Source organism: Leucopleurus acutus (genome assembly GCF_964270905.1).
Source record: "Leucopleurus acutus genome assembly, chromosome: 6".
NCBI classification, from domain to species: domain Eukaryota; kingdom Metazoa; phylum Chordata; class Mammalia; order Artiodactyla; family Delphinidae; genus Leucopleurus; species Leucopleurus acutus.
In genome coordinates, this window is record NC_139149.1 from 98,133,487 (window position 1) to 98,157,899 (window position 24,413).

The 24,413-nt window shown below is 53.3% G+C and overlaps 1 protein-coding gene across 1 annotated transcript; it reads right to left on the reverse strand.

Annotated features, from left to right (window-relative positions):
• Positions 1-2,044: 2,044 nt before the first annotated feature.
• IGFBP5 (insulin like growth factor binding protein 5) lies at positions 2,045-24,023 on the reverse strand. The gene is made up of 4 exons (XM_082841530.1): positions 22,740-24,023; positions 8,405-8,634; positions 7,979-8,098; positions 2,045-6,798 (listed from the first exon to the last, which is right to left on the reverse strand). Exons 1-4 carry the CDS (start codon positions 23,071-23,073, stop codon positions 6,667-6,669), a joined length of 816 nt encoding a protein of 271 aa, XP_082697656.1. The 5' UTR covers positions 23,074-24,023; the 3' UTR covers positions 2,045-6,666.
• Between the last annotated feature and the right edge of the window lie 390 nt (positions 24,024-24,413).

Below are 24,413 nucleotides of genomic sequence, written 5' to 3' on the forward strand. Positions count from 1 at the left end.
GGACTGTCCCTTGGAAACAGAGGAGGACTGATGGGGGAGGTGGGAGAGAACATGACGGAGGTTGACTCCATAGGGGTTGGGATGAGAAGATAGGACGCTCTCAGAGGCGGGTCTTGGTTTTCTCTGATAGGGAGAAGGCAGTATGAGGAGGAACGTGAGAGTGTGTTGGGGAACCTGGGAGGTTCCCCAGGCAGGATCTGGAGGTTGGGGATTCTGTGGTGGTGTCAGCCCACACGATGCTGGGACTTTCTCCAGCAGGGCACAGTGGGGCTGTGCAGGAGTGACAAGGGGAGGTTTATCCAGGGCCGAGGGGCTGCAGGGCAGGTGGCACCCAGACAGGTAGATGCTAACAGTGGAGCCATGGGCTCCAGGATCCCCGGGGAAGAGCCGGGGAGGGTTGATGACTCGAACAGCAGAATAGGGGAGACCAAAGACTCTCGTTCTCCACTGAGTAAAACGCTGACATTGCAGCGCCCTCACTCCATGTCTCTCACTGGAATAGCTGACCGTGCTTGGAATGGGAGAGGGGGATCTTTAGATTTTCCATGCGGAACCCTTGAGGGCGCCCAGGCTCAGAGAGGGGCTTCAGTGGATGGAGGTGAGACCGTGGAGTTGAGAGTGACCCCAGGCCCCAGCCCAGTCCTACCGGCTCCCAAGGCCCCCCGGGTGAACTTGTGGTCAGCAGCGTGCTCTCGGTCCCGATGATGAACTGTATAGGGAGGGGGTGGGCCCAGGTGCACAGCAGCCTGGAGCCAGGTCCCAAATGACGTGGCTACCTGAGCGGGATGTCCGGAGGTGAGGGTTGTAGGAGTAGGGGGCATGGTGGAGTGGGCCTGGGGATGGCATGGGCCCTGAAGGGGGAGCAAGTCTGAGAAGAATCCTGGCCCCCTCCTGCCCCCCACCCACCCCAGGCAGTACGTGGATGAGCAGCTGCCAGCGGAGAGGCCAGGAGACAGTCCCGGGGCAGGTGATGCCACGTGGCCTGACCTGGACCACACGGCCTTCCTGCGTGCCACTCTTCCTGTCCCCGCCCAGCACAACTCATCAGCACTCCCGCCCAGGAAAGTGAGGAAGGCCGGTCCGTCTCTGGCCTCCCAGAGCAGCTGTCACACCCTCCAATCTCTGCCGTCACTGCCGGGCGCTGGCTGAACGGCTGCACATCTGCAAAGCTGTGTACGGTTCCAGTGGTCTCAGGGAAGAGAGCTTCATTGATGCTTCCGAAGGACACATGCCCAATGACAGGCCAGCCCCTTGCCAGGCAGGGACACTCCCAATGTCTCTGCTTTGCCATGTGACTCGGACGGGGCAGGGCACCGGGGTGGGGGGGGTGTCCGGGTCGGGCAGAGTGGAGATGCCCCCAATTCTGTCCCCCTGCTGTGCCCATGGATGGAGGCCCTTGCTGGGGGTGGTCAGGGGGGTGCATGAAGCAGTGCCCTGCTGTGGGCTCGCAGATAAAGAGGGGACATGGAGATGAGGAGAAGAGGCCGGAGGAAGGAAGGGCGGATGGTAGAACAGTGCAGGAATTGTGGTCCTTACGCCGCTGGAGGGTTGAAATCAGAGTTACTAGCCATTTCATAACTTTCCTCTTCAGCGGGTGGAAATGGCACCGGGGTGCTGGGCAAGAGCAGGAGGTAGGATTCACCTCTGCCAGAGGTTCCCAGGAGTTGAGAGCTTGAGAGGAACATTCTAGCATTGCCTTCCTTAAAGTCCTCTCTGAGGAGAAGAGACCCATCATTTGCTTAGGAGTTGATTCAGATCGCTTTCTTTAGCAGCGGGAGCTGAGATTAGATGGTAAAAATGATAACAGTCCTAGTGCTAACGCTGCTGAGCTGCAGGACCACCCTTCCGCCTAAGCGCCTTGTGTAGGGAACTCACTGACAGGGTTTCGGAGAGATGGAGAAGGGGGCACCTGGGTTTGGGTCTGGGGGCCCCTCTGGAGGGAGCAAGCCCTGGTTTTGCCTCCACCTGGTCCTCTCTCCTTCCCTCTGTCCTCTCTCTCCCTTCGCCTACCTTCCCTGGACCCTCGGAGGAAGGTGACGCAGGCTAACTGAATGCATAACTTTATTAAATAAATGCTTTGTCACGACAAAAGACAAAGATCAAGGAGTAACATAAATTATAAGTTGAATAAATAGTATACAGCAATCTTCACTTTTTTAATAAAACGTGAGATCCTCAGGTTTTTTGTTTTGTTTTTTTTTTTTGTTTTTCTCGTTTTTTATTTCCTTACGTACAAAACACTAAACAGGAGGCGAGCTCTTCCACATTCAGGTGATTTTTTCCCCCCGCTTTTTCTTTTTCTTTTTTTTTCCACAAACAGGTTTTGTTTGTTGGTTTTTTGTTTTTTTTCATCCTTTTCACCAGTAAAGATTATGAGCATTTATTAACAAAAAAAAAGTTGAAAACAAAAAAAGAGGAGAGAATAGCGCTATGGTATGTATGTATGTCAAATTATAAAGAACTACAGTAATATGTGCTGTGGTTATTGCTGTCTAAAAAACAAACAAACCGGTAGGCAACTCGGAATCTGAAGGAATCTTGTCTGACAACTGTCTATCCGTGTGGGCTACTGTGTGATGCTGGTGGTGGACGGTCCGGGACTCAGGCTGGTGGCCGAGGACCAGAGAGGCGGGGTGAACGGGTGCAGGGCGGCTGACCCCCCCTCACCTCCCCTTTCTCCCATCCAAAAAAAGTTAAAGAGAGGAGGCCAGAGTCTGTGGAAATGGCTAAACTATATATTCCATTAGAAAACCAAGAAAGTATGTTTATAAAAAGACACCAAAAGCCTATGAGAAAAAAAAAAAGTGGAGACTAGTGCAAAATAGGTCTTGCACTTTAGTGGTTTTAAAAATAAAGACAGTACAACGCCCAGGTTGCTGGCCGGTAACCTCCGTTCCCTTGGCCCACTACCTCTCAAAATAGAGCCTCCTTTCTCTTGGAAGCCAAATCTGTCCTCTCCGAGACCAGAGGGTTGCTTCTCCTTGGCCCACTCCTCTCTGCAATTGTCATCTGAGCTGGATCCCTCTTGGGGGCTAAGTGGATGGGGGGGGGGCACTGCCCCAGTTGGAGGGGGGCTGGGCAGTTGCTTGGTAGCCCTGTGGCTGCTGACGAGCTGGGCAGTGGGAGAGTGGTGGTCCAGGCCCGCCTCCCCGGAGGAGGTTGGCCCTGCTGGGTTACCATGGAGACCACAGAGGTGGTGATAGGGAAATGGGCGAGGGGACAAGGGATGGGACCACACAGGGCCTCCCATCCTCCCCCCCCATGTGGGGGCTAAATGTCTCCAGGCCTGTCTGTCCAGGCCTGGCTGTCTGAGAAACTTTCGAGTCTCTTCTGTCCCAGATGCCCCGCTTTGCCCCTGTGCGTGGGGCAGCTCTAGGGGCAGGGGGAATCAGTCCTGGCTAGGCCTCCCTAAATGACCTGGCAGTAGAGGCGGACACAGGTCTTCACTGCCAGAGCGAGGCATGAGTCAAAGGGGGATGGGGAGAGACCTCCTGTTGGCGCAGTGGGCCAACGTTTAGACTTGAGGCCATAGAAAACCCAGAGCCTAAGGCCTCTGGGTGAGCAGACAGCGGCCAACAGGCAGCCTGGGGTCAAGAAGGTCCCTGCTCCGGGACTTCACAGCTGGCAGCTCACACCTGCCTTCCCGCCTTCCCGCCTGCCTTCCCGCCACCTCGTCCAGGGGAGGGCTCACCTTCCTCAATGTCTCCCTCCCCATGGGCTCCCACCCTGGGCTCAGGCCAGACCTCCCTCTGTCTGAAGGTCCAGCATCCTCTAGGGAGTGGCCAGCTGACCAGAGTCCTCCCCCCGCCCCGTCCTCCCTGCAAGCACTAGAGAGAGACTCACAGGTTTGGGTTAGTCAGTGTGAGCTTTGGAGGCCTGAAGAGACGGGTGGCGTTAAAGCAGGTCCCAATCCCCCACCTTACGGCTGACGGCAAAGAGCCCATGGAAGGAGCACAGGCCCCTTCAAAGTCCAGTAAACAGCGGGAGGAAAAGACAGCCCCTCTCAGGAACCAGGAACCAGGTCCAGGCCTCGGGGGGTGGGGAGAGCTCTGCAAATCCCTGGTTCAGTCTTTTTTTAGGGGGAATGACCCCCCAGTATCCACTCGGTAGATCCCAGGTAGACGACTGATCAAGATGCAAAGAAAGAATGGGCAGAAAGAACAGTGAAGTGGGAAAGGCTGACGATACTGGCCTAAGACATTGAAAGGTGAATCGGGGGCTTGGGGACAGTTGCGCAGAGAGCTGGGGCACGGTGACACAGCAGGTCAGGGAAGTCCTCACGGCTGCCAAACCCCTCAGGCCCTTTGTCCTGCGAAGATCGACTGCCTCTTCCATCCCAGCCAACCGTCCTGGCCAGGGAAGCAGGAGACATCCCCCCAAGTTCCAGAGCTGCAGGCTTTCCACTAGCTGGAGTGTGTTTGCTCCTTAGCTATGCCTCTTCACCGTCCCCAAGTTAGATGCTGGTGTGGTCTCCACGGCGTCGTGTCATCAGGAAAGAGTGGAGAAAGCTGTGTTCACAGCGAGAAAGGGTCTCCTTCGCCATGTCCAAGACCCTTCTCCTGGCCGGCGATCTCCATCCTCAGAGGGCAGCCCCAGGGCCGCCCATGTGTTGGGGGGAGTCCGTGGAGGATGGGATTTTTCTTGGTTCAAAGTCTGGCTGCCAAATGACAGCACCCCCAAAACACACATTTCCCGCTTGTCCTGGGCCTTTCCGCCATCCTCCACCCCAGGACGGAAGCCAGAACTGGCCAGAGTGGATGAAGAGCTTGAAACCCCCTCTGGCCTCAGTCCCTTATTGCAGGGTGAAGGTAGGCAGGTGAGCACATAGGCTTGTCCCTTCCAAACTACGGCTGGTCTCTACTGATCCTGTTTCTGTCCAGCCGCTACAGTCTAGAACCCATCGAAAGTTACCCGCCTTCCCTGGATCCGAGGCCTGGATTAAGCACATTTCTCCCTTACAACCTGTTCCCCCATCTTCCTCGCTCCTTCCCCTTAAATTCCAGAGGCATTATCAGGTGGGGACCCAGGGAAGTGCCTCTTGGGTTTGTTCTCTTTTCTGTCGCTTCGCTCCAGAGCTAGAGCGGGACAGTCAGCCCCCTGTCTCTCCAGCTCTCTGCCCCTCGCTTCATCTACTCTGGCCTGAACAATCACTTTTACTGTTTCCCCATATTTAAACCTTTCACCTCCATCTCCCTCTTTGCCGTCTCTCATTTCAGTCTCTCTTCTGCTCTGCCAGCGTGAAGGCTGAAAGAGGCTTTCCAGAGGCAGGCTCTGTCCAGATGAAACAAAAAGGCTGGGCAGGACCAGGGGGTCAAACTTGGACCTATTGGGTTCACTGGGTGTGGGAGTCCAGAGACAGTGACTTCCCAAGGGTCTAAAGGTGAATGGGGTGTCCTGGGGAGCTTGGTGGGTGCACCGCTGGGTGTGCTCATCCACCTGGCTTGGTGGTACATGAACACACACACACGGGAAATCACGAAAAAAATCCAACACTGTGTCCCACAAAGGGTTGAGTTTGCCGCTGCTCATGGGAGGCAGGCATTATGGGTTGTATTACAAGAAGATGGGTTTTCTTGGTTTTCCCAGAATAAGGACGCTCTTCAATGCCCCCAGAGGAACTACTTGGAAAAGTTAATGCAAACCTTTGACAGAAAGGAAGGAAGAAAGAAAAAAATCAAGAAAATAGATTTATATGCCTATATAATACTATATGGAGCCTTGTAGATAAATACAAGCCCACTGTTTGTTTTTCCAGCCTATCCTCCCCCACAAAGGCTGTGCTAGCTGCGAACTGGATGCAATGAAGGGCTGAAACTACAGGCTTCGTTCAGCGCAGAGTTTTAGCCGCCCTGGAAGAACCCATCTTCCCACTCTTGGGGGTGTGGATTGATTTCTCAAAGTCTGCAGGGGGAGTGAAATATGCGCACATACTTCATATTCATGGATCCACTTAGGGACACCTACCTATCTAGTATCACTCAGTTATGAATTTGCTTTGCGTTGAGAGGAATGGAATGCATTTTAGGTTTTGTAAATTTGAGGGAGAGAGAACACAGTGTCGGGGTGGGAGGAGAGGAAGGACCCGTCGAGCCGTGCAAGCTGCTGGCTGCAGGTGGAGATTGATCCAGGAGAGGCACTGACGCCTGTTGTCTTTTCCTTTCTCCCCCTGTGACCCATCCAAACCGGGCAAATTCCAAGGGTGTCATCGAAGGCCACACCTGGGGCTGCACCCGCTCCTGCCCAAGCGGCTCCCCACCTCGGGCCGGGGCTGGACGTAAAGGCGGCTGCTTCCGGCCCACACTCTGCTCTTCCTTCTCGTGACTACTCGTCCTCCCCTCTCTCACACACATCTGCTTCCCTCCCTTTTCTTTCTCTTGTTCTTCCTCTCTTGCCCTCCCTGTTCATTCAACTTGCCTCAAAAAGAAAAACTTTTTTAAAGGGGGGGGGGTGTCTCCTTAGCTTTGTGCATCTCCATTGTTGCCGTTTCCAAAGTTGAGACCTTGCCAGAGATTCCGAGGTCCTCAGTTTCTTCAAATAGATAGATATATGTATTTTCTTCCCTTAAATGAGATGAAATGAGTGGCGTCCTGGGGTGGAGGGAGGCACTGGCTGGAGTCGGGGCTGGGGGGGTGGGATGGGGTGAGGGAAAGATGGGGAGGGGACGCGTCACTCAACATTGCTGCTGTCGAAGGTGTGGCACTGAAAGTCCCCGTCCACATATTCCATGCCTGGGAGCTTCATCCCGTACTTGTCCACGCACCAGCAGATGCCACGTTTGCGGCCACGGGAAGGCTTGCACTGGGGTGGGAGAGCGACAGGCAGTGAGGATGGCTGTACCCCGAGGCTCTGCTCCTGCCTGGCCCTTCATCCTCCCTGCCTCAAGACAGATCCTCACCCCCGGAGAGTTGAGGGAGCTGTACCCAACCCTGGGGGTTCTGGTGTCCACACTGCATGGGCGGACGGGGGGGCGGGGGGGAAGTGCTGATTTAGGCAGTCTTCCCTAGGCTAGCTCCTACGACTTTGTTTTATGTCACCCATTCAGGGTCCTCCAACTTGGTATTTTCCAGAGAATGATATAACCTGATCATGATCATGATGATGAAAATGATGATAAATTAAATTGTTAAATAATAGTAATAATAGGAGGCATCACTTGTATAGCTGTATCACATACAAGGCACCGCCTAACACTATATTGTAGGTACTGTTCTAAGTACTTTATAAAGATTAGTCCATTATTCCTCATAATCATGTGAGAATAATAGGTACAATTATTCTCCATCTTATATGAGAAACTGGAGGCAGAGACTAACTGGGGTAAGAGGACACAGCTAGTAAACAGGAGAGCCAAGCACTCACGCAACGCTGTCTGGTTCTTGACTCCTAACCTAGAGGAGGGATGCCCTCATCAGAGTCATCTGGGAGGGCATCTGTTAGAAATGCGAGTTCTCAGAGTCTGCCCGAGACCTACCATCAGAAACTCGGGGGTGGGACCAGCAATCAGTGTTTTAACAAGACCTCGGGGTGATACTGATGCCCTAGGAAGTCTGAGATCACTACCCTAAGGTAATGTGTACTCCTTAACGGGCTCAGATGACTGCTTAATCAGCCGTTGCCCAAAGGGTAGCCTGGCTGTGAATGGGACACTAAATGATTTCAAGTGGTATGTGGTTGAAACACGTTTTAGAGTCATGTATATGTATATATTTACGTGTGCCTATCAGAAAATAACACATCCAACGTGTGACGTGACGCAGTGACAGAAAGTTTCCTTTTTAGATGAATTCATGTATGTAAGGTGAACCATTAAAACGTCAGTAGATTATAGTATAGGAGGGAATGGGGACAATCACGACTGTGACGAGTGCAAGGATTTTGGAGGTTTGGGACAAAGTGTTGTTAATGACAGAAATCCAGGCATTTAGAGGTGGAGGTTTCTGGCAAGCGCCCTGAACTTGGGGCTTGGCACGGGGCGTACCTGCTTTCTTTTGTAGAATCCTTTGCGGTCACAGTTGGGCAGGTACACGGCACGGGGCACCATGCGCGGGCTGGCTTTGAGCTCCTGAAGGGAAGCCTCCATGTGCCTGCGGCAGGGACCCTGTGTGCGGACAGGAGGGGTGAGAGGCGTGCCAGGACCCGCGGGAACCACCAGGACGTGCAGAAAGCATGGCTGGTTTATGGGGGGGGGGCGTGGTAAAGGGTCCGTACGGAGAGTCACCGCCTTCCGTCCCCAATACCTGCCACCCAAGGTCTCCCTCCGCCTCGCCTGCCGCGCCCCCTGGGCGTATAAAGTGCTGGCACGCACGCTCATTTAGACGCGGGCTAAGGTGGAAAGCTGGGGCGGTGGCGGAGGCTGCGGGGTGTGGATGCAGAGGCGGATGGGGAGAGAATCCTTGAGACTCACCTGCTCAGACTCCTGTCTCATCTCAGGTGCAGAGATGACCCGGGGGTGGGCGGTGTTCTCAGCTCCCCCCACGAACTTGGACTGGGTCAGCTTCTTTCTGCGGTCCTTCTTCACGGCCTCGGCCTTCAGGTCGGAGATGCGGGTGTGCTTGGGTCGGAAAATCTTGGGCGAGTAGGTCTCCTCCGCCATCTCGGAGGTGGTCGGTTCCTCGTGCTCGCGGGAGTCTCTTTCTGCAGGGAGAAGGGGGCTGAGGCCCAGCCGTGCAGAGCCCGAGGCTCGAAGGATTGGGGTGAGGGCACGGGCTCTCTGCCCTCCTGGACTCGTCCAAACTGGGGAAAGCAGGGAACTGAGAACCAGGGCACGAGTCGACACTTGTGTAAGTGGTGGGAAATCCGGGGCGACTTCATGGGGTAGGAGAGTGTTGGAAAAGTCAGGCTGATACAGGAGGGGACGTCGGACAGGAGGGAGAGGATATTCTGGGGACGGGGAGGGCGAGGCCTGTGGGAAGGGGCTTGCTTGTTGGGGGGCTGGCTAAGTAGATGGAGTGGTGGCCGGAGGCGGGGCTGTGATGTAAGAACACATTCTGGAGACCTAGGCTGTGGGGGAAGTAGGCGATGGCCAGAACGTGGACAAGAGGCCAAGTCCATCCTTTTGGTGTTTTCGGAACTGCTGGAGTTGAGATATATCTGGAGCTGGGAAACCAAGGGCAGGAGGGTCCTGGGGTGTCTGGACGGGCAGGGGGGTGGGACCATCAGGCAGAACAGGAAGAGGGGAGCCGGGAAAGCCAGAAATGTGGGGTCTGGAGAGGATCAGTGCCGGCGGCTGGGGGTGACGTGGAAGCCCGGGGCCTTGCTTCCTTCTCAGAGCTGGCTCTGTGCTCTGTGCCCTGGGAGGCTGGGACATAACTCAGCTCCAGGCCAAGAGAGGCAGACTGCTGGCTGCGGGTGGCGTGGTTATATATAGCAGTGACTTGGTGACAGTCTATATTTAGCTGACTTATGACCTTTAAAGAACTAGGACTTTGTTCATTTATTTGTCGATCTGTTCATTCCAGCCTCCGGCCTTTTCTTGGTTCACAGATTTCCATGAAATTCTCATCTCACAGGCGCCCTTCTCTGGGTCCCTCCTCTCAGCACCCTGACCTCACCAGCCTAGGCAGACCCAGGGCAGGAGGACTTCGATTGCTCTTCCCAGGTGGGCAGGATGCCCAGGGTGAGAGCAGGTGTAGGGCGGGGGGGGGGGGGTGCGGGCAGGGAACCCTGTCTTCACTGCCCTCTTTTCTTTTCAATTTCTAGAAAAAGAAAATAGGGCTTTGGGGGTGACCCTGAATACCTCAAATAGACTGAAGAAGAATCCGGTTGTCCACCCTCGCTGCTCTCACTGGGCTGCCCAGGAGCTGAGATGGCAAGGCATGGGTTGGGAAATAGAAGGAGAGGAATCTGAGGAGGTGGTGTCAAGGAGAGGTGCAGGGAGAGAGCAGTTCTGTGAGAGGACACTGTTTGGTGTCCCCGGGGCAGGAGATTTCAGCCCGGGGGAAGTTCCAGGTGTGTGTTAAGAGAGGTATGTGGAGGCCTGGCCTAACCTGGTCAGGATGGCAGGTGGCAGGAAGCACCCGAGCACCTGTTTGTCTCTTGGCTCGGGATTTGTCAGATTTAATCAAATAGGTAATCCAGTCCTTAAGCCCCGGGCAGGGAAGTGCCCCACCCTAAAGACGCCTCCAGAGGTTTGCAGTGTCCTGGGTGGCGGCCGATTTGGGTATTTATCCACAGGAGAGGAAGGGAAGTAGTTTCTGGAGAAGAAGGTGTGAGAAAGCAAATGACAAAGCAGTGGGCAGGCTCTCCCTGAACAAAATTCAGTACCAGGATCCCTGTCCCCTTCCGGCCTTTCACTCCCTCTTCCCACCATGTCCTGCCCTGTGCTCTGACTCTATCAAAACCCACCGGGATGATAAATCAACAAGGTGATGCACCTGGCAGGTGGAATGGAGCCTTCCGGAGATTAGCTAACAGAGGGATGTTTTTGGCGTAAACCAACTTTTCCTGGTTGTGGGATTAGCTAGGATGGGGGTGGGATGCAGGGTGGAGCAAGCTGATTTGGGGGACTCTGTGCAAAGTGAAAGATTAGGGCTCTGTTATCTAGTAATTCAGGCCCAAACCTGAGGCCCAGGTCTTGAGGGAGGGGGTGAGGAGAGGAAAAGCGAACCATTGCCTAGTCACATCTTGCTGAGTGACTTGACACTTCACTCAGACTCTCTGGGCATCCCCAAGCGCTCTGACCCTCGCTTGAGCAGTGGGGGAGGGGAGAGGGCAAGAGATGGTTGCCATTGAAAGGCTGGGAGCATTCTGGGTGTGCATGGCCGCACGCCTTCCCCAATCAAGATTGTAACCAGGTGAAGGGAGGGGAGGAGGGCGAGAGGGCTGGGTGTGGGACGCATGGAGGAAGGATGAGCATCTCCTTTGGGGGCTGCTCTGGCCTGGCCCAGAGGAAAGCAGACTGTCCTCAGGGGCACCTGTGGATCTGGGCTCTTCACCGGGAGAGGTCCCCGGGGCTGCTTACTCCCAGTGGCTGGCTGTTCCAGCTCCCCGAATCCCTCCAATAGTCCGTCCCTGTGTCCACAAGTACACGCACCCATCCCAGCGGTACTATTTCTGGCTCTTAAAGATATCTGGGGTGGGAGTGCCACCCACCTTCTTCTGGTCACCTGTTTTGGGGGCCCCCTGTCCCTTTGGTCAGAGGGTGTGATCCTCCAGATGCCGTTTCACCTTCTCTCACGGAGCTTCTCTCTCTGGCTTTGGTGGTCGTGGAAGTACATTGGCTAATGCCCACCCTCCCCCAGCGTCAGCAGCCCTTCTCAAGACTCTTCATATTTTAGGATCTTTGAGAAGTGCTGTGGCTGCCCTTAACCTTGACTCACCCTTCCTGGGAGGAGGATAGGGCTGTTATCAATGGTTCAAGAAACTTTGGGGCAATTTACTTTGACCTCTCTTGGTCTTTTGTCCAAAAGTGTTAGCTTTGAGACTAAGCAAGGATGGTACTGGAGAACAAAGTGCCTTCTTTAAGGAACTCAAAGTACTTTTGCAAACCCTCTGTCCTTCCCCTGGCCTCACCAAGGCCGGGTTCCTGAGGGCATACCCTCCCCAGTTTGCAGTCTCTTTGGCTGTTTCTGAAGGGCAGACTTAAAGTTTTGATGTGCCTCCCGGGTTTCGGTGCCACTTAACCCCATGGGACCTATTACTTAGGCAGCGGGAGAGTCGAGTATCAAAGATACTAATCAGGGTCTTGTGGTCACCTGTAGGCTCCAGAGAGACAGTGGAAACTTGGAGCGGAGCCAGGGCAGAGCCATGAAGATTAAAGGGCTGGAAAGTAAGACTGGAGCTGGGATGCCAGAGCCAACTAGCCCTACTCAGCTGCTTTGTAGCTGAGTCATAAATAGGCTTGCAATTTTGGAAGGGTTTAAGTTTTAGATAAAACAAGAAGGCACAAGTAGACTGGCAGCTCCTGAGCTGTTGCATCCAAAGAAAATGGAGCAAGGTTGCAGAAGGGATTTAGGTGGGATATAAGGGAGGACTTCCTGGTGAAGTTGCCCTGCACGTGAATAGCAATCTAGGGAACTTAGCAATGCAGTAGGTTCTGGAATCCAGTCGACCAGCATGTCAATACCTCCATACGGCCAGTAGGTGGCGGAGGAGACCGATGGCCGCAGAACACGTCCGTGGCGCTTCCTTGTAGGGACTGTAAACAATTTTAAAATCTGGAATTTGTGTGCCTCCCTCCCCTACTTCTCTGACAACCACCCCAATCCTCCCCTCTTTGTGTGTCTGCGGCATGCATGGAAAGAGTCAGGGAGATGGACATGCACGGACTGGGAAGGACCCACGGGGGGTCAGGGTGGAGAAGGCAGGTGTGGGGCGGGGGCAATGCTATCAGTGTGTAACCCCGTGCTGTTTCTTTAATCTGCACCTGAAACACGGTCAGGGAAAGAAGGGAAACAGATCGAGGACCTCCCTTCCTATCTCTAGATGTTATTTTGAAAGGATTCTGCAGAGAGTGGGCAAGGGAATGTTCACTATTGTTCCCTCCTCTGGGAAGCTGTTGAGGCAGGGCCCTTTAACTCCATGATCTATCCAACAACTAAGGAAGCAAGGGTTCTCATATTGTCCCGATATTTACCTTTGGATAACTATCTGATTCTCTGCTCTGTTCTGCCCCCAGTCCTGCCACCCGGGCTCTCTGATGCTCCCAGCCCCTGCAGTGTTAGGGTGGGCAACTCAGTTTCTCCTTCCTTCATAAGGCGCTGTGCATTCACACTGATGCAGCAACATCCACTCCCCAGGGCAACACGAAAACCTGCCTGAGGACTGTGCCATCCTCATGTCCCAGTGAACCTTTTTTTTTTTGGCCACGCCATGAAGCTTGTGGGATCTTAGTTCCCCAACCAGGGATTGAACCAGGGCCCCGGCAGTGAAAGTGCTGAGTCTTAACCACTGGACCGCCAGGGAATTCCCCCAGTGAACCTTGAGTGTGCCTGGGTGCAGGCCCAGCCAGTGTGGACCCAGAGGCATCCCAGGGCGGGCACTGCTCCTCACAGCACAAGTGCCAATGCATGCTCCCTCCCCAAGCCCCACCACGGTCTCCAACCCGCCCTCTCACTGTAGTTCTCCGGCAGGCGCAGGCGCGCAGGGTGCTTTAGCAGCAGGACGAGGTACTTGCTCTTAGGAAGCCTTCTCATCCCACCTGCTCCCCGAGCCCAGCGATGGGGCGGGTCCAGTTGGGGACCTTCTGCTTCCTGCAATCGAACCTTCCACCCTAGGGCTGTGAGTCCTACCTTGGCACCATTAACAGCCTGGGCCCAGCCTGGTGTTTGTTTCCCACACTATCTTGACCTCATAATCAAACTTAGAGAAAGTGGGTGGACCAGATATTGTGACTTCGCCTACGGAAATTGAAGAAGCTGAGGTGTACTTGGAACGCGCAGCTCAGGAAGGATGTGGGGCTTTGCCAGGCCACTTGGACCTGGGAGTAGTCTCTTTTCCTAGCCAGAAGACAAGAGGGGTTCACCCAGAATCTCTCTACAAGGAATGAAAAGGGGAGCTGGGTTTCCACTGCCTCTCATTCTAGCTCCCTCTGTGGAATTCAAACAGTAAGCTTCTTAAGGGGAGAACTTTGTCATGGTCTCTCCAGCCTATGGTCTTCAATAAATAATCTTTAAATGGAGAGATGCGTGAATCTGCTCACGAGACAGAGCGCAGGAGGTCTAGGAGCAGTTCTGTAATGCCAGCGGCGGCATGTTAGAGCTCAGTGGATACCCTGAGGGGTCATGTCACCCATGCACCTGCCTTTAAACACAGGAGCTGCTGCAGAGGGAACAAGGCGGCAGGGAGGTGAGCCTCACAGGAGCGGGAAGAAGTAGGGTCCCCTGGATTTACTGGGCTTCTTTGATCTAAGACTGTGCTGTCCAATACAGTTGGAATGAATAAATATTAAGTCAGATTACAAACTCAGCTTCTCAGTTGCTCCAACCACATTTCTGCTGCTCAACAGCCACATGTGGCCAGTGGCTACTGTGTTGGACAGCGCAGATCGACGACACCTCCATCACTGCCGAAAATTCCCCTGGGCAGCTCGTCCGAGGGCACTGATCCATGCCTGGGTATGGCTGGATTCTCCGTGCCTCCTCTCCGCTTGGCCTTGTTTCCTAGCCAACCTGCAGTCTCCTGCTCTTTGCTACATGTAAGGCTTCTGCGAAAATGCTGGATCAGCTGCTCACTGTTTAAAAAGATGTGAGACGTGTCTCAGTCTCCTGAAGTTTGACCATTTCCCAGCTGCAGATGCCAAGAGACTCAATTACACTGTATGTGCCTTTGCATAAAGAAAAAGGGGACGGGGCAGTAGGGAGGGCTGCAGAGCCTTCCAGGGGAGCTGCACCGTCCCCGCTCCTACCCGTAACATCACTGACCAGTGGCTACCTTGCCCCAGTCTCTCTTGGAAGACTCTGTTTTCTTTTCCTCTGTGGTTAGTAACAGACATGCATGTTCTGGGCTCTTCTTCACCTGAATTATGGGCTGAGAAGGGAAGGAACACTGACTTCCCAAGAGGAAAAGAAACCCAAACGACTGTTACCCTAAGGAACCAGTTGCAAGAAGGGAGGAGTTGCAAAAAGACACTGGAGGGGAGTCTTGCTGACCTGGGGTACATGGCAGAGGCGGGGAGCAGATTCAGAGAGTTAGTGACTGGACAGAGAGAGCAACAGGCTTAGCCCCCTGAGCTCCTTTGCAGCCCCCCGCCATTTCAGGCCAGGAAAACCGACGTGGGTATGTGACACCTCTATCCTGAGCACAGACATAAAGACACCATAGAGCAAAGCAAAGAAACAGAGTCAGGAGCCAGACTACCAGCCCTTGACCTTCAGTCATCCTTCTTGGGAGGAAGATGGGGCTGCTAACCGTGGTTCAATAAATCCTGGTGCAGGTGTGCTTTGACCTCTCTTAGTTGCTTCCTCTCCTCTCCTTGCCTTAGTTTTCTCATCTGGGTTATGGGGAGGATGACAACAGCCCCTTCTCCATAGGGTTGTGAGGATTCTATGAGCTGCTACGTGCTAATGAACTCTCGGCGTAGGTCTCTGCCTTGGTAGGTCTCTGTTGCCTCCCACCTCCCTTGTTCCCATCATCAACTAAAAATCTGGTTGCTGTGATATGTGGCTGACAGGTGTCTACTTGTAGATCACAAGATCTCAGGTGCCTTGGACTGAAGAAAGGTCTGCTGGGAAGTGATGGCTCTACCTTCATCTCTGGGGAGTCTGATTGCCAACCTCAGGTGAGAGGGGCTTTGCCCAAGAGCTTCTGAGGACTGGTTCCCACTTAGAGAACTCAGCCTGGGAGTCTGTCCTTTGTCTAATCCCATTCCTTCATGCTGCATTAAGGCACTAGGTCTTTTTACCTAAAGATGGAGAGAGAAAAGGTGACCCACCACCTTTCCACAGTGTAGATATGGCCGGTGTCAAGTTGGCGACACTTCCCCAGAATGAAAGGCTGGGGTCCCACTCGCACATCCTCCACTGTAAAGGAAGGATCCTCCTTATTTTTTCTCCCTGGGGACAAACTAGGATTCAGGGCCATGACTCTGGCACACATTTCTTGATCCCTGGGCGGCAGCTGGTGATAAATTTACCCATAAGAGGTACACACTTATGCGCAACTCCCAAGATGAGTATATCCAGCCATCCAGTATCTCTCTAGACTTGGGGAAGGCACATGCTCAGTAGAAACGTCTCTATCTCTTTCCTATATACACCCCAAACCAGAAGGTAATGGAGGGGTGAGGTGGGGGGCAGCCTTTGAATGGGGGAAGGGGAGATGAGGAGAGGCAGGAAGTGAGGGACCATTTCTCCGACCTGGCCACACTCCCACTGGTGACTCATCACGGCCCATTCAGAACAGCACAATTAAGTAGCCAAATTCCCTGAAAAGTCCTGTATGACCAGAAGGGGGCGGCAGGGAGCGGATGGTTTGAACACTTTTTTTTTTTTCCCTCCCAACCCTGGTTCCCCTAAGAAGAGAGACTTGCTAGGGGGTCAAACAAGGGAGTCTGTCCTGTTTGGCAATTAAAGCTCAGACTCTTTTCCTTGTTGACTTCTTTGGGGCAGGAGGAGAGTAGAGACAGTATTTCCCTTCTCAGGTATGGGAGGGGCTTGCTGGTGGCCTCTGCCCTGTCCAGTTCGGTGGCCACTAGGTATATGTGGCTTTTGGCACTTGAAATGTGGCTAGTGGGACTGAATTTTAAGATTTATTTCATTTAAATTAAAAAAATATCCTTGGTTATTGGAAAACGTTTGAGTATATTTAGGGCAACTCAGGTATACGAATCTACTTTTTCAACTGTACATCTTATGAAAACTAAAAATACAGATCAAGTATTTCCAATGAAAATTTGGTGTTTGAATTGAGATGTGCTGTAAATGTAAAATACACTTCAGATTTCAAAGACTTAACATGAAAGAATGTAAAATATCTCATTATAATTGCTTATTTTGAGTATATATGGAAATTATAATATTTTGGGTATGTTGAGTTACAACATACAGTTAAAATTAATTCCACCTGTTTCTTTTTACCTTTTTTTTTTTTTAAAAAAAAGTGACTCTTAGAAAGTTTGAAATTACATATGTATGTGGCTTGTATTATATTTCAGTCGGACAGTGCTGTTCTAAAGGGTGTGGAAGGAGAGCCATCTTCACTGAGGTGACAGGGAGACTGGGGAGCAGCTCCCCAGGACAGCTGTAATGGTACAATCTACCCAGTTCAGGATAATAGGGGCCCATGTAAAACATCTCTGCAAACAAGCAGAGGTCATATGAGGCTAGGTTCTGAGTGCAAATTCAATCTGGGTTTTGCTTCAGGATTTGGTAAGAGAAGGGCCGATCTCTGATGGTTTAAGTGAGGGATCAAAAATAAGATAACCTATTTACTTTAAAACACCCCCCAGGGCTCACCTGGTGGTCTAAGCCGGGGGTCCCCAGCCCCCAGGCCGCAGACCGATATTGGTCCGTGGCCTGTTAGGAACCGGGTCGCACAGCAGCAGGTGAGCAGGGAGAAAGCAAAGCTTCACCTGCCGCTCCCCATCACTGGCATTACCGCCTGGACCATTCCCCCTCACCCCTGCTTCCGGTCCGTAGAAAAATGGTCTTCCATGAAACCGGTCCCTGGTGCCAAAAAGGTTGGGGACGGCTGGTCTAACCTATTGGGAAGACAGCCTTATCTGCCTCCTTCTTAAGAAACCCCCAAAGGAGCTGCACCAGCAACCAGGATGTATGGGGATGGCTCTCAGCAATTCCTCAGATCAACGTGAGGCCCCCAGCTGTAATCTGGAGGGTTTCCTCTCCTCTCTTTCTGAAAGAGCTCCCACATACCTGACTACGTTCAAAAACCCGGTGGCCTTCTCTCTCTCTTCCTTATCAACTTTTGTGGCATATGGTTTTCTCTCTTTTTCTTCTGATGCGCAAATCCCCCAATCACTCCCTCACCCTCATCCCACCCCACCCGAGCTCAGATCTCATCATCTTGCTGCCCGGCTCCATGGAAGCCCGTGCTGGTGGAGGCTGGTTGCCATGGGAAGCCGGCCACTTCTGTGCCGTGGACTCCTTAGAGACTGTGGACCGCTGCCTAGCCAAGGAGCAGCGAGGGCCTGCCTGCCTGCCTGCCCGCATCAGGACAGCTCCCTGTCATTCAGGAAATGAGGTTTGGCACATGGACCTGAAGTCCTGACTGAACACACTACCCTCCTTGCCCCCATCCCAAACCACTGGCTTAAGCCAGCCTTGCTTGCAAGACAGTGCAGAAAAAGGGACAGAACAGGGAGGGATTGAAAATAAAGGGGTACTGCCTTCTCCACTTTGGGGTCACTTCACTTCTTCCCCTCAAATGGAGCACTCCCAGTTCTGAGTTCTTATTTCATCCTCACAACCCGCCCCCCCCCCAGCTCCTCCCCCCCCCCCCCCCCCCCCCGGCCCCAAAGCTATAGGATGACAGCCTCGGGTGATATTTGCCAAAGACCTCATTGCAGGTTAGACCAGACTGAGGCCAGAGACCTAGTGACTTAAGGAAGAAAGCCAGGGAGAGCGGAACGGAGGCCTAGGCTCAACACGATTCTAAGGCTGAGTTCTAGCCCTGGCTCTGCCTCTAACCCTGCGCCTAATTCTGGGCTAGTGACTTGCACTTAGGGCCTCAGAGTCCTCATCTGTAAAATGAGGGCCTTGACTGCTATGATGCCGTGACCACTGCGGGTTCCTTCCAGCTGTAGCATTCTTTGGCCAACACCCAGGCAATTCCTGGAGAGACTCTCGGACCTAGCTAAGTTGAGTGGCCAGGCAGGAAAGGCTACTTTGCCTCTCATAGAGATTTCCAGTCACTTCTCTGGATTTATATTTAAGAAGGAAAAAAAAAAAAAGACATCATAACAGATATCATGGCAAGAATTGGAGCTTGAAACAAGAATGGGGAACTCTGTGGATATGGGGAGAGGGGACCAGAAGCTTAGAACTGGCTTTTTTAATTTGCTTATTTCTTCCTGCAGATATGTAATAAATCTTATTTTTTGGAAAACATATGTCCAGATTACACTTGAAGGATGGTCTCTGGGGGTTGCAACTTTTGGACCTACCATAGTAAAAATGCAAAACAAAATCTCAAACAAAACCTCACCAAACAGCCTCCTCCCTCTTCACTTCTGCTTCCAGCGGGACCTCATTGGTACCTGGTCTGTTTACGGTGTTCTTCCAATTTCTGGAGGCAATAGACCTGGAGTGTGGTGGCCCTTCTCCAAAATTTTATTTTCCATACATTAAATAACTGAGTTTCAACGACACTGCTCAGGTACAAAGTAAAAACTTTAGATAACAAAAATCACCTTCTTTTCCTGTTAGCACCTTCCCCCTTACCCCACCACCCCCCCCTTCCCCATTAAGGGGACCAGGGTTTCTGCTGGGATTCCTACTCCCATGCCCTTTGCTGTAACCCTCATGGTGACCTCTGGCTCCTAGGTCAGGCTGGTCCCCCCTCTGCAGCTGCAAGCCCACCTGCCTGCTCAAATCCAATCCAAGCCCCAGGACTAATGCACAGCTGCTCCAAGTTAAAACTGAAGCCCTCAGGGGAAGGCCTTGGAGTTGGGGGATGGAGAAGGGGGTGGGATGGGAGGGAGGGATAAGAAAGGGGTCAGGGTGGAGGTGGGGAGGGTAGGGGGAGAAGCGGAAAGAAAATGAGCTCACTGTGGCCAACTGTGCTTGCTCTTCCAGTCTGAACTGACAAAGCAGAAAGCGGGGGAAGGGAGGGGAGGGGGAAGGCAAGAAAAATCAAGTTAAAAGCACCCTCTCTCATCTTCCCAGCTCCCACTTTGGCTGGCTCAGGGCACAGCCAGCCTCTTAAAGACTTGTTTCAAAGGGAGGGGATACGGGTGGGAAAGGAATCTGTCTCCTTCAGTTTTCCGTGATCTTGTTCAACCCAGACAAACATTTGGCCAATAAACCTAACTCTGGAACTTGATTTCAACATGGCATTTGGACCAGGCTGGGAATGGAAGCCAGGGTGATGGAGGGCCAAACCCCTCAAAGAAGCAAAGGCGGAATTCATTTTTATTTAGGTAATTTTTCTTTCTTTCCCAGAAGCATGTTTTCTGTTCTTCCTCTCTTATTTCTAAATGACAGAACTGAAACCCAGAACCCACTTCTCCCTGTATCCCAAACTTAATATCTCACAGGCACAAGAGAGATCTTCCAGACCAGGGCAAGTATGTGCGCCAGTAAAGCCGCAAGGCTCCTTCTCCAAACAAAGCTGAGAGCAAAGCTCGGTCCTTCCTTGACTCGACCCAGCTCGCCCATATTTATTGAGCTCGGTCCAATAAATAACTCCTGTCTCCCGCCTCCCTCTAGCCCTCCCTCACATTGCCCTCTGTTTCTATATCTATCTTTGCCCCTGAACTGGCCAGAATAAAATGCAGGGCCTGGAGCGCTCCCGGCACCAGGCTCGCGGGCGGACGCCCTCTCCCGTTGCTCAGCAACGCGCCTAGCAAAACACCAGTCCCCTCCCGCCCTCCGCTCTTCCTCCCAGAAGCTTTGGCTGCCTGCCATCTCGCTCTCCTCAGCTCCCCATTTCTGATTCTAGAAATGCACTTTTTTTTTTGGTTGGAAAACCCCCCTAAATCTCTCTCTCTCCATATATTTTTTGATATATGTGCATATGTATATTATCATCTATGTCTGTATCTAAATTTGGGGCAAATCCAAGTTCGCACTGCTGGTACCGGTAGGGAGGAGTGGTGGTGGAGTGTCGGGGGGCAGTAATTTTGCCTAAAGGAGCTGACACTCTCCTCCCTGTCTCTGTTCGTTGAGCTCTCTTTAAGTACCGTCGCTGCACCATCTCCAACTTTTGGGGGACCCACCCAGTGGTTTTCGGGCTGAAAAGCTCTAGCCAGGAGAGCCCACTCCCATCCCATCCATCCGGGAGGAAGGCGTCAACTCCGGCCACCGGTCAAGGGCAGCCATCCAGCGACTACAGTGGGTTAGGCACCTGCTTCAGGCGGGTGGAGTCTTCCAGAGCGATGGGGATGGGGATGCGGGAGGGGGAGGAAGGCTGCTCCGTGTTGGTCCAGAGGCACCTTGAAGGTGGGGGCTGAGGAAGGGGCTGCAGAGAAGTCTAAAAGGCATCTTGCTTGGGACAAAAGCGTGTGTGTGTGTGTGTGTGTGTGTGTGTGTGTGTGTGTGTGTGTGTGTCTGTGTGTGTGAGCGTGTGTTGGGTTGAACTGGAAAGTTGGATGCGCCCGTTTGCTCTCCCAGCAGCTGCGCGCGCGGGCACCTTCCACACCAATCACATCACACCAACCATACGGTTGGGCAAATAAAAATGGGGCCAGAATGCGGCTGAGCGATAGCTTGCATGCTTTCGATGTGACCGGATTGTTACCCAGAGCGCTCGCTTCCAAGCCAGGAAATCGATTCATACCCCACCCCCCACCCCGTGCTAAGCTTTTCCAAATCCACATCCCACAAGATGAAGGCGAGGGGGACCGCCTTTGAAAAGTGGCTCTTAATAAAAATAACTTCACAAACCGGCCTCTGGGGCCTCCGGGGCCTGCACGTTGCTCTCTCTCCCTTTTTGCAGGCTGCAGTCTGGAGAAAGACTACCTCTTGCAAAGCTGGAGGGACGGCCTCCTGCGACAGGCAAAACCTGCAGGGTTTGTGGGCATCCAGGTCGAACCCAGGAAAGGTCTCCTGCCTCTTCTCAAGCGCCAACGCACTCCTTTCTTACATGACAGTGTCCGTAGTGTGCAGTTAAGAAAACTCACGTTGGGGTGCTCGTAATGGAAGGGGATAGGAGGTAAGAAGAGCATTGTCCCAGTAATAAAATACGACACAGAATAAACATTATTTAGCTAAGTCTGAACCCCTTTGGGAGAGGACCGATAACGACGTCTCAGAACCCAGACTCTTGTGTAGAGTTCATTAAACTTTTGCTAAAAATTTAAGATCAAGTAACTTTCCAAAAGGAAACCCAGTCTAAGGGGCGCAGAACTGTTCTGATTGAAAAGTAGAGCTCTGTCAACCTTTTAAACCCGAGACTCCTGGCACTGAGACTTTGGGGGCGGGGCAACCCGGAGGCGGGGCTACTTGGAGGCGGAGGGGAGGCTCCGGGAGCTTGGCTTTTCCGTCTCCGCCCCCTTGATTTTGCATTCTGCGTTTCCAGGGCCCCTCTTCCATTTACACCACGCCCACTTGTGATCTGGTTTGAGAGCTTGAGGGGCAACGCGGGAGAGTGGGCGATTAGCACTGGCGGGGAAGCTGTGATGTCTGAATTTCATGCCTCTTCTGGCTTCCCAACCCTGTATCCACCTTTCTTCCTAGGTAAAATCTGAATTGGGGCACGGGAAAAGAAGTTAGATTCGGGGACAAACACCAGCCCTGGAACACCAAACCCTTCCTTCTTATCTCTTTCCATCACTCCCGCCCTCCCCCACTTACCGCCTCACCACCTTCCCGCCGCCTCTGAGCTTGGCTAAAGTAATCTTTCCCTTCCAGGGAGGAAAAACGGTATTTTGCATTTCAGTATGTTGTATAATTGACCACGGTCAATCCGATCGAGTCAAGAGCAATGGGTGTGCACGTGGGAGGGGCATCGAAGTCCCCACCCAAAAGGCATTAGCTACCAAGGGTGCGTGCGTGCGTGTGTTATGTGTGCATGTGAGTGTGCGTGTGTGTCTGGTGGGGTAGGAGAATAGAAACGTCAAGGAGGGACTGGGGGTGGGGGTGGGTAGGGGGCTGGGAAGGACAAAGGTGGAATTACCACAGAAGACCGGTGACGCCTCTCTCTCTCCAGGTCCCCAGTTAAAGCAATATTTTAACAAAAGACATTATTTTTTTTCAAGTTCAGGAAAAAAAAAAAACCCAACAAACCCACCCCACAACATATTGGGTAGATGGGGGTGGTGGAGAGGGAGTTAATAATGTAAGGTGTACATTTTCGGACTGGAGATTGAGTACCTGGGGATTTGGACCTGGAGACTGAATAGGATCTTAGAGTCAGTGTTTAGTCGAGGGGGGAGGGGTGGGGTGGAGGAGGTGTGGGCAGGAGCGAGGAAAAGAAGCGAAAACAGGGAGAGCCTCGGCTAGACAGTAACCCGGGTAGCAGGATCGGCCAGGGTTCCAATCCCGAGGGGCAAGGACCCTCCCCGCCCTCCTCCCGGGATGCACCCAGGCTCTAAGCCACTTGCTGGGCAGAGCGCGCCGGGCCAGCCTGTGCCGTGTCCCCCGCCCGTGCGCCGCATAGCTGCCTGGCACACTGAGCGTGCTCACCGATCTTGGCTTGCTCGCGGTAGCTCTTTTCGTTGAGGCAAACCCCGCGGCCGTGCAGCAGGGCATGCAGCGGCTTCTCCTCGTCCTGCCGGGGGAGGCAGCGCAGCCCCTGGGCGCAGCGCTCAGTATAGACGCCGCACGACTGCCCCTCGGCCAGGGCGCAGGTCATGCAGCAGCCGCAGCCCGGCTCCTTGACCAGCTCACAGCCCAGGGGGCTGGGGGGGCACATGGAGAGGGCTTTCTCGTCGCAGGGCTCACAGTGCACGAAGGAGCCCAGGCCCTGGGCCGGTCCCGCACAGGCGGCCAGAAGCAGGAGGACCGCGGTGAGCACCATCTTCTCCGAATCTCCCCCTTTACCTGGGGCGGGGCAGGAGCGCGAGAATGAAGGGAGAAGGGGGCCAAGAGGGCGCGCGGAGAATTGTTTTTTCTTTTGAAAATTTCTGGCAGGTAGAGCAGGTGGCCTCCGCCAGACAACTGCAAAATGTAGGGAGCGATGGAGGGCTGGGGTGCCTGCAAGCAAGTCTCAGTTGCAAAGATTACGGACTTGCAACAGGTAGGGGAAAAAAGAGCAGCGCCAGGTGCACGCAGAGGGATCGGAGGCGGGAGAAACAACCCCTCCCCAAGCCTGACCTGGTCAGAATTGCGGGGCGGGGGCCAAAAATTATTCACCCCAAAACCACCACCGGAATAGTGAGATCGGAGGCTGTGGAGGAGGGGGTGCGGGGGGAGAAAAATAGATTCGTCTTCAAAATTTTTGTTTAAAATCTCAAAGTGCACCCGGCTCCTTTCTAACCCTCAGCTGCCAGCGGCGCGCGGCTGCCTCGGAACAGGTAAAAGGCGGAGGCTGCAGCCGCGAGGGTGGGGGGAAAATGTGGAAATAGAGAAAAAAAAAAAAAAAAAAAAAGACCAAATCCAAGCCCCTAACACCTCTTTTCTCCCACTCTGCCAGCACCTCTTCGAAATTCGCAGGTTCTGCGTGAAGCCCGAAGCAGGGTGCAAACGGAGAAGGGGGTGATGAAAAGGAGGAAAAAAAGAAAAGAAACAAAAAAAAAAGGAAAAAACCCACACCGCTTTGCAGCTCTTTCCTAGCTCTTTTTCCCCGGCAGAAGTTTCCAAAGAGACTACGGGCTCCGGTCGAGCAGGCGCTTTTAAATAGACGGCCCCTGGCTGCCAGCCAGTTTGTAGCTGCAATTTGAGCTCCCCAACACCCAACCCAGGCAAGGATGCCAAGGAGTACAAACTCACACGGGGTGGGGGTGGGGAGAGGCCTTCTAGACACACGGGGGCTCCCCTTCGCTGCCCGAACAGCGCCCTCCTCTCCCGGAGTGGAGAAAGGGCCGCGGGGGACGGGGCTCGGACTGCCCAGAGCGGGCAGGAGGCGGGGGGCGAGTGAAGGAGAGTTCTTCGCAGCACGGTGGATACAATACGGAGTAACCCGTCTCCCGGTCCCTCCCACCCCTTAACTAGCCAAGGCTCAGGCTGGAGGGAGAAGTATTTTCTTATTAGCCAACTGGATATATACAGTGCCCAAGAAATCCTTCCTTAGCTTTGGGAAATGGCTGGCTGCTGGTTTTTGAGTGACCAAGTAAGGTGTGTGTGTGTGTGTGTGTGTGTGTGTGTGTGTGTGCGCGCGCGCGCGCGCGCGCTCTGTCTCTGTCTCTCTGTCTCTCTCTG

Bases quoted from the DNA above. Each gene is read 5' to 3' on its own strand.
- IGFBP5 (XM_082841530.1), bottom strand. From the start codon at position 23,073: ATGGTGCTCACCGCGGTCCTCCTGCTTCTGGCCGCCTGTGCGGGACCG. The intron at 8,635-22,739 runs GTGAGCACGCTC...TTCTCCCTGCAG, and splicing joins CCGCGAGCAAGCCAAGATCG to AAAGAGACTCCCGCGAGCAC. The intron at 6,799-7,978 runs GTACGCCCCGTG...CTCCCACCCCAG, and splicing joins GATTCTACAAAAGAAAGCAG to TGCAAGCCTTCCCGTGGCCG.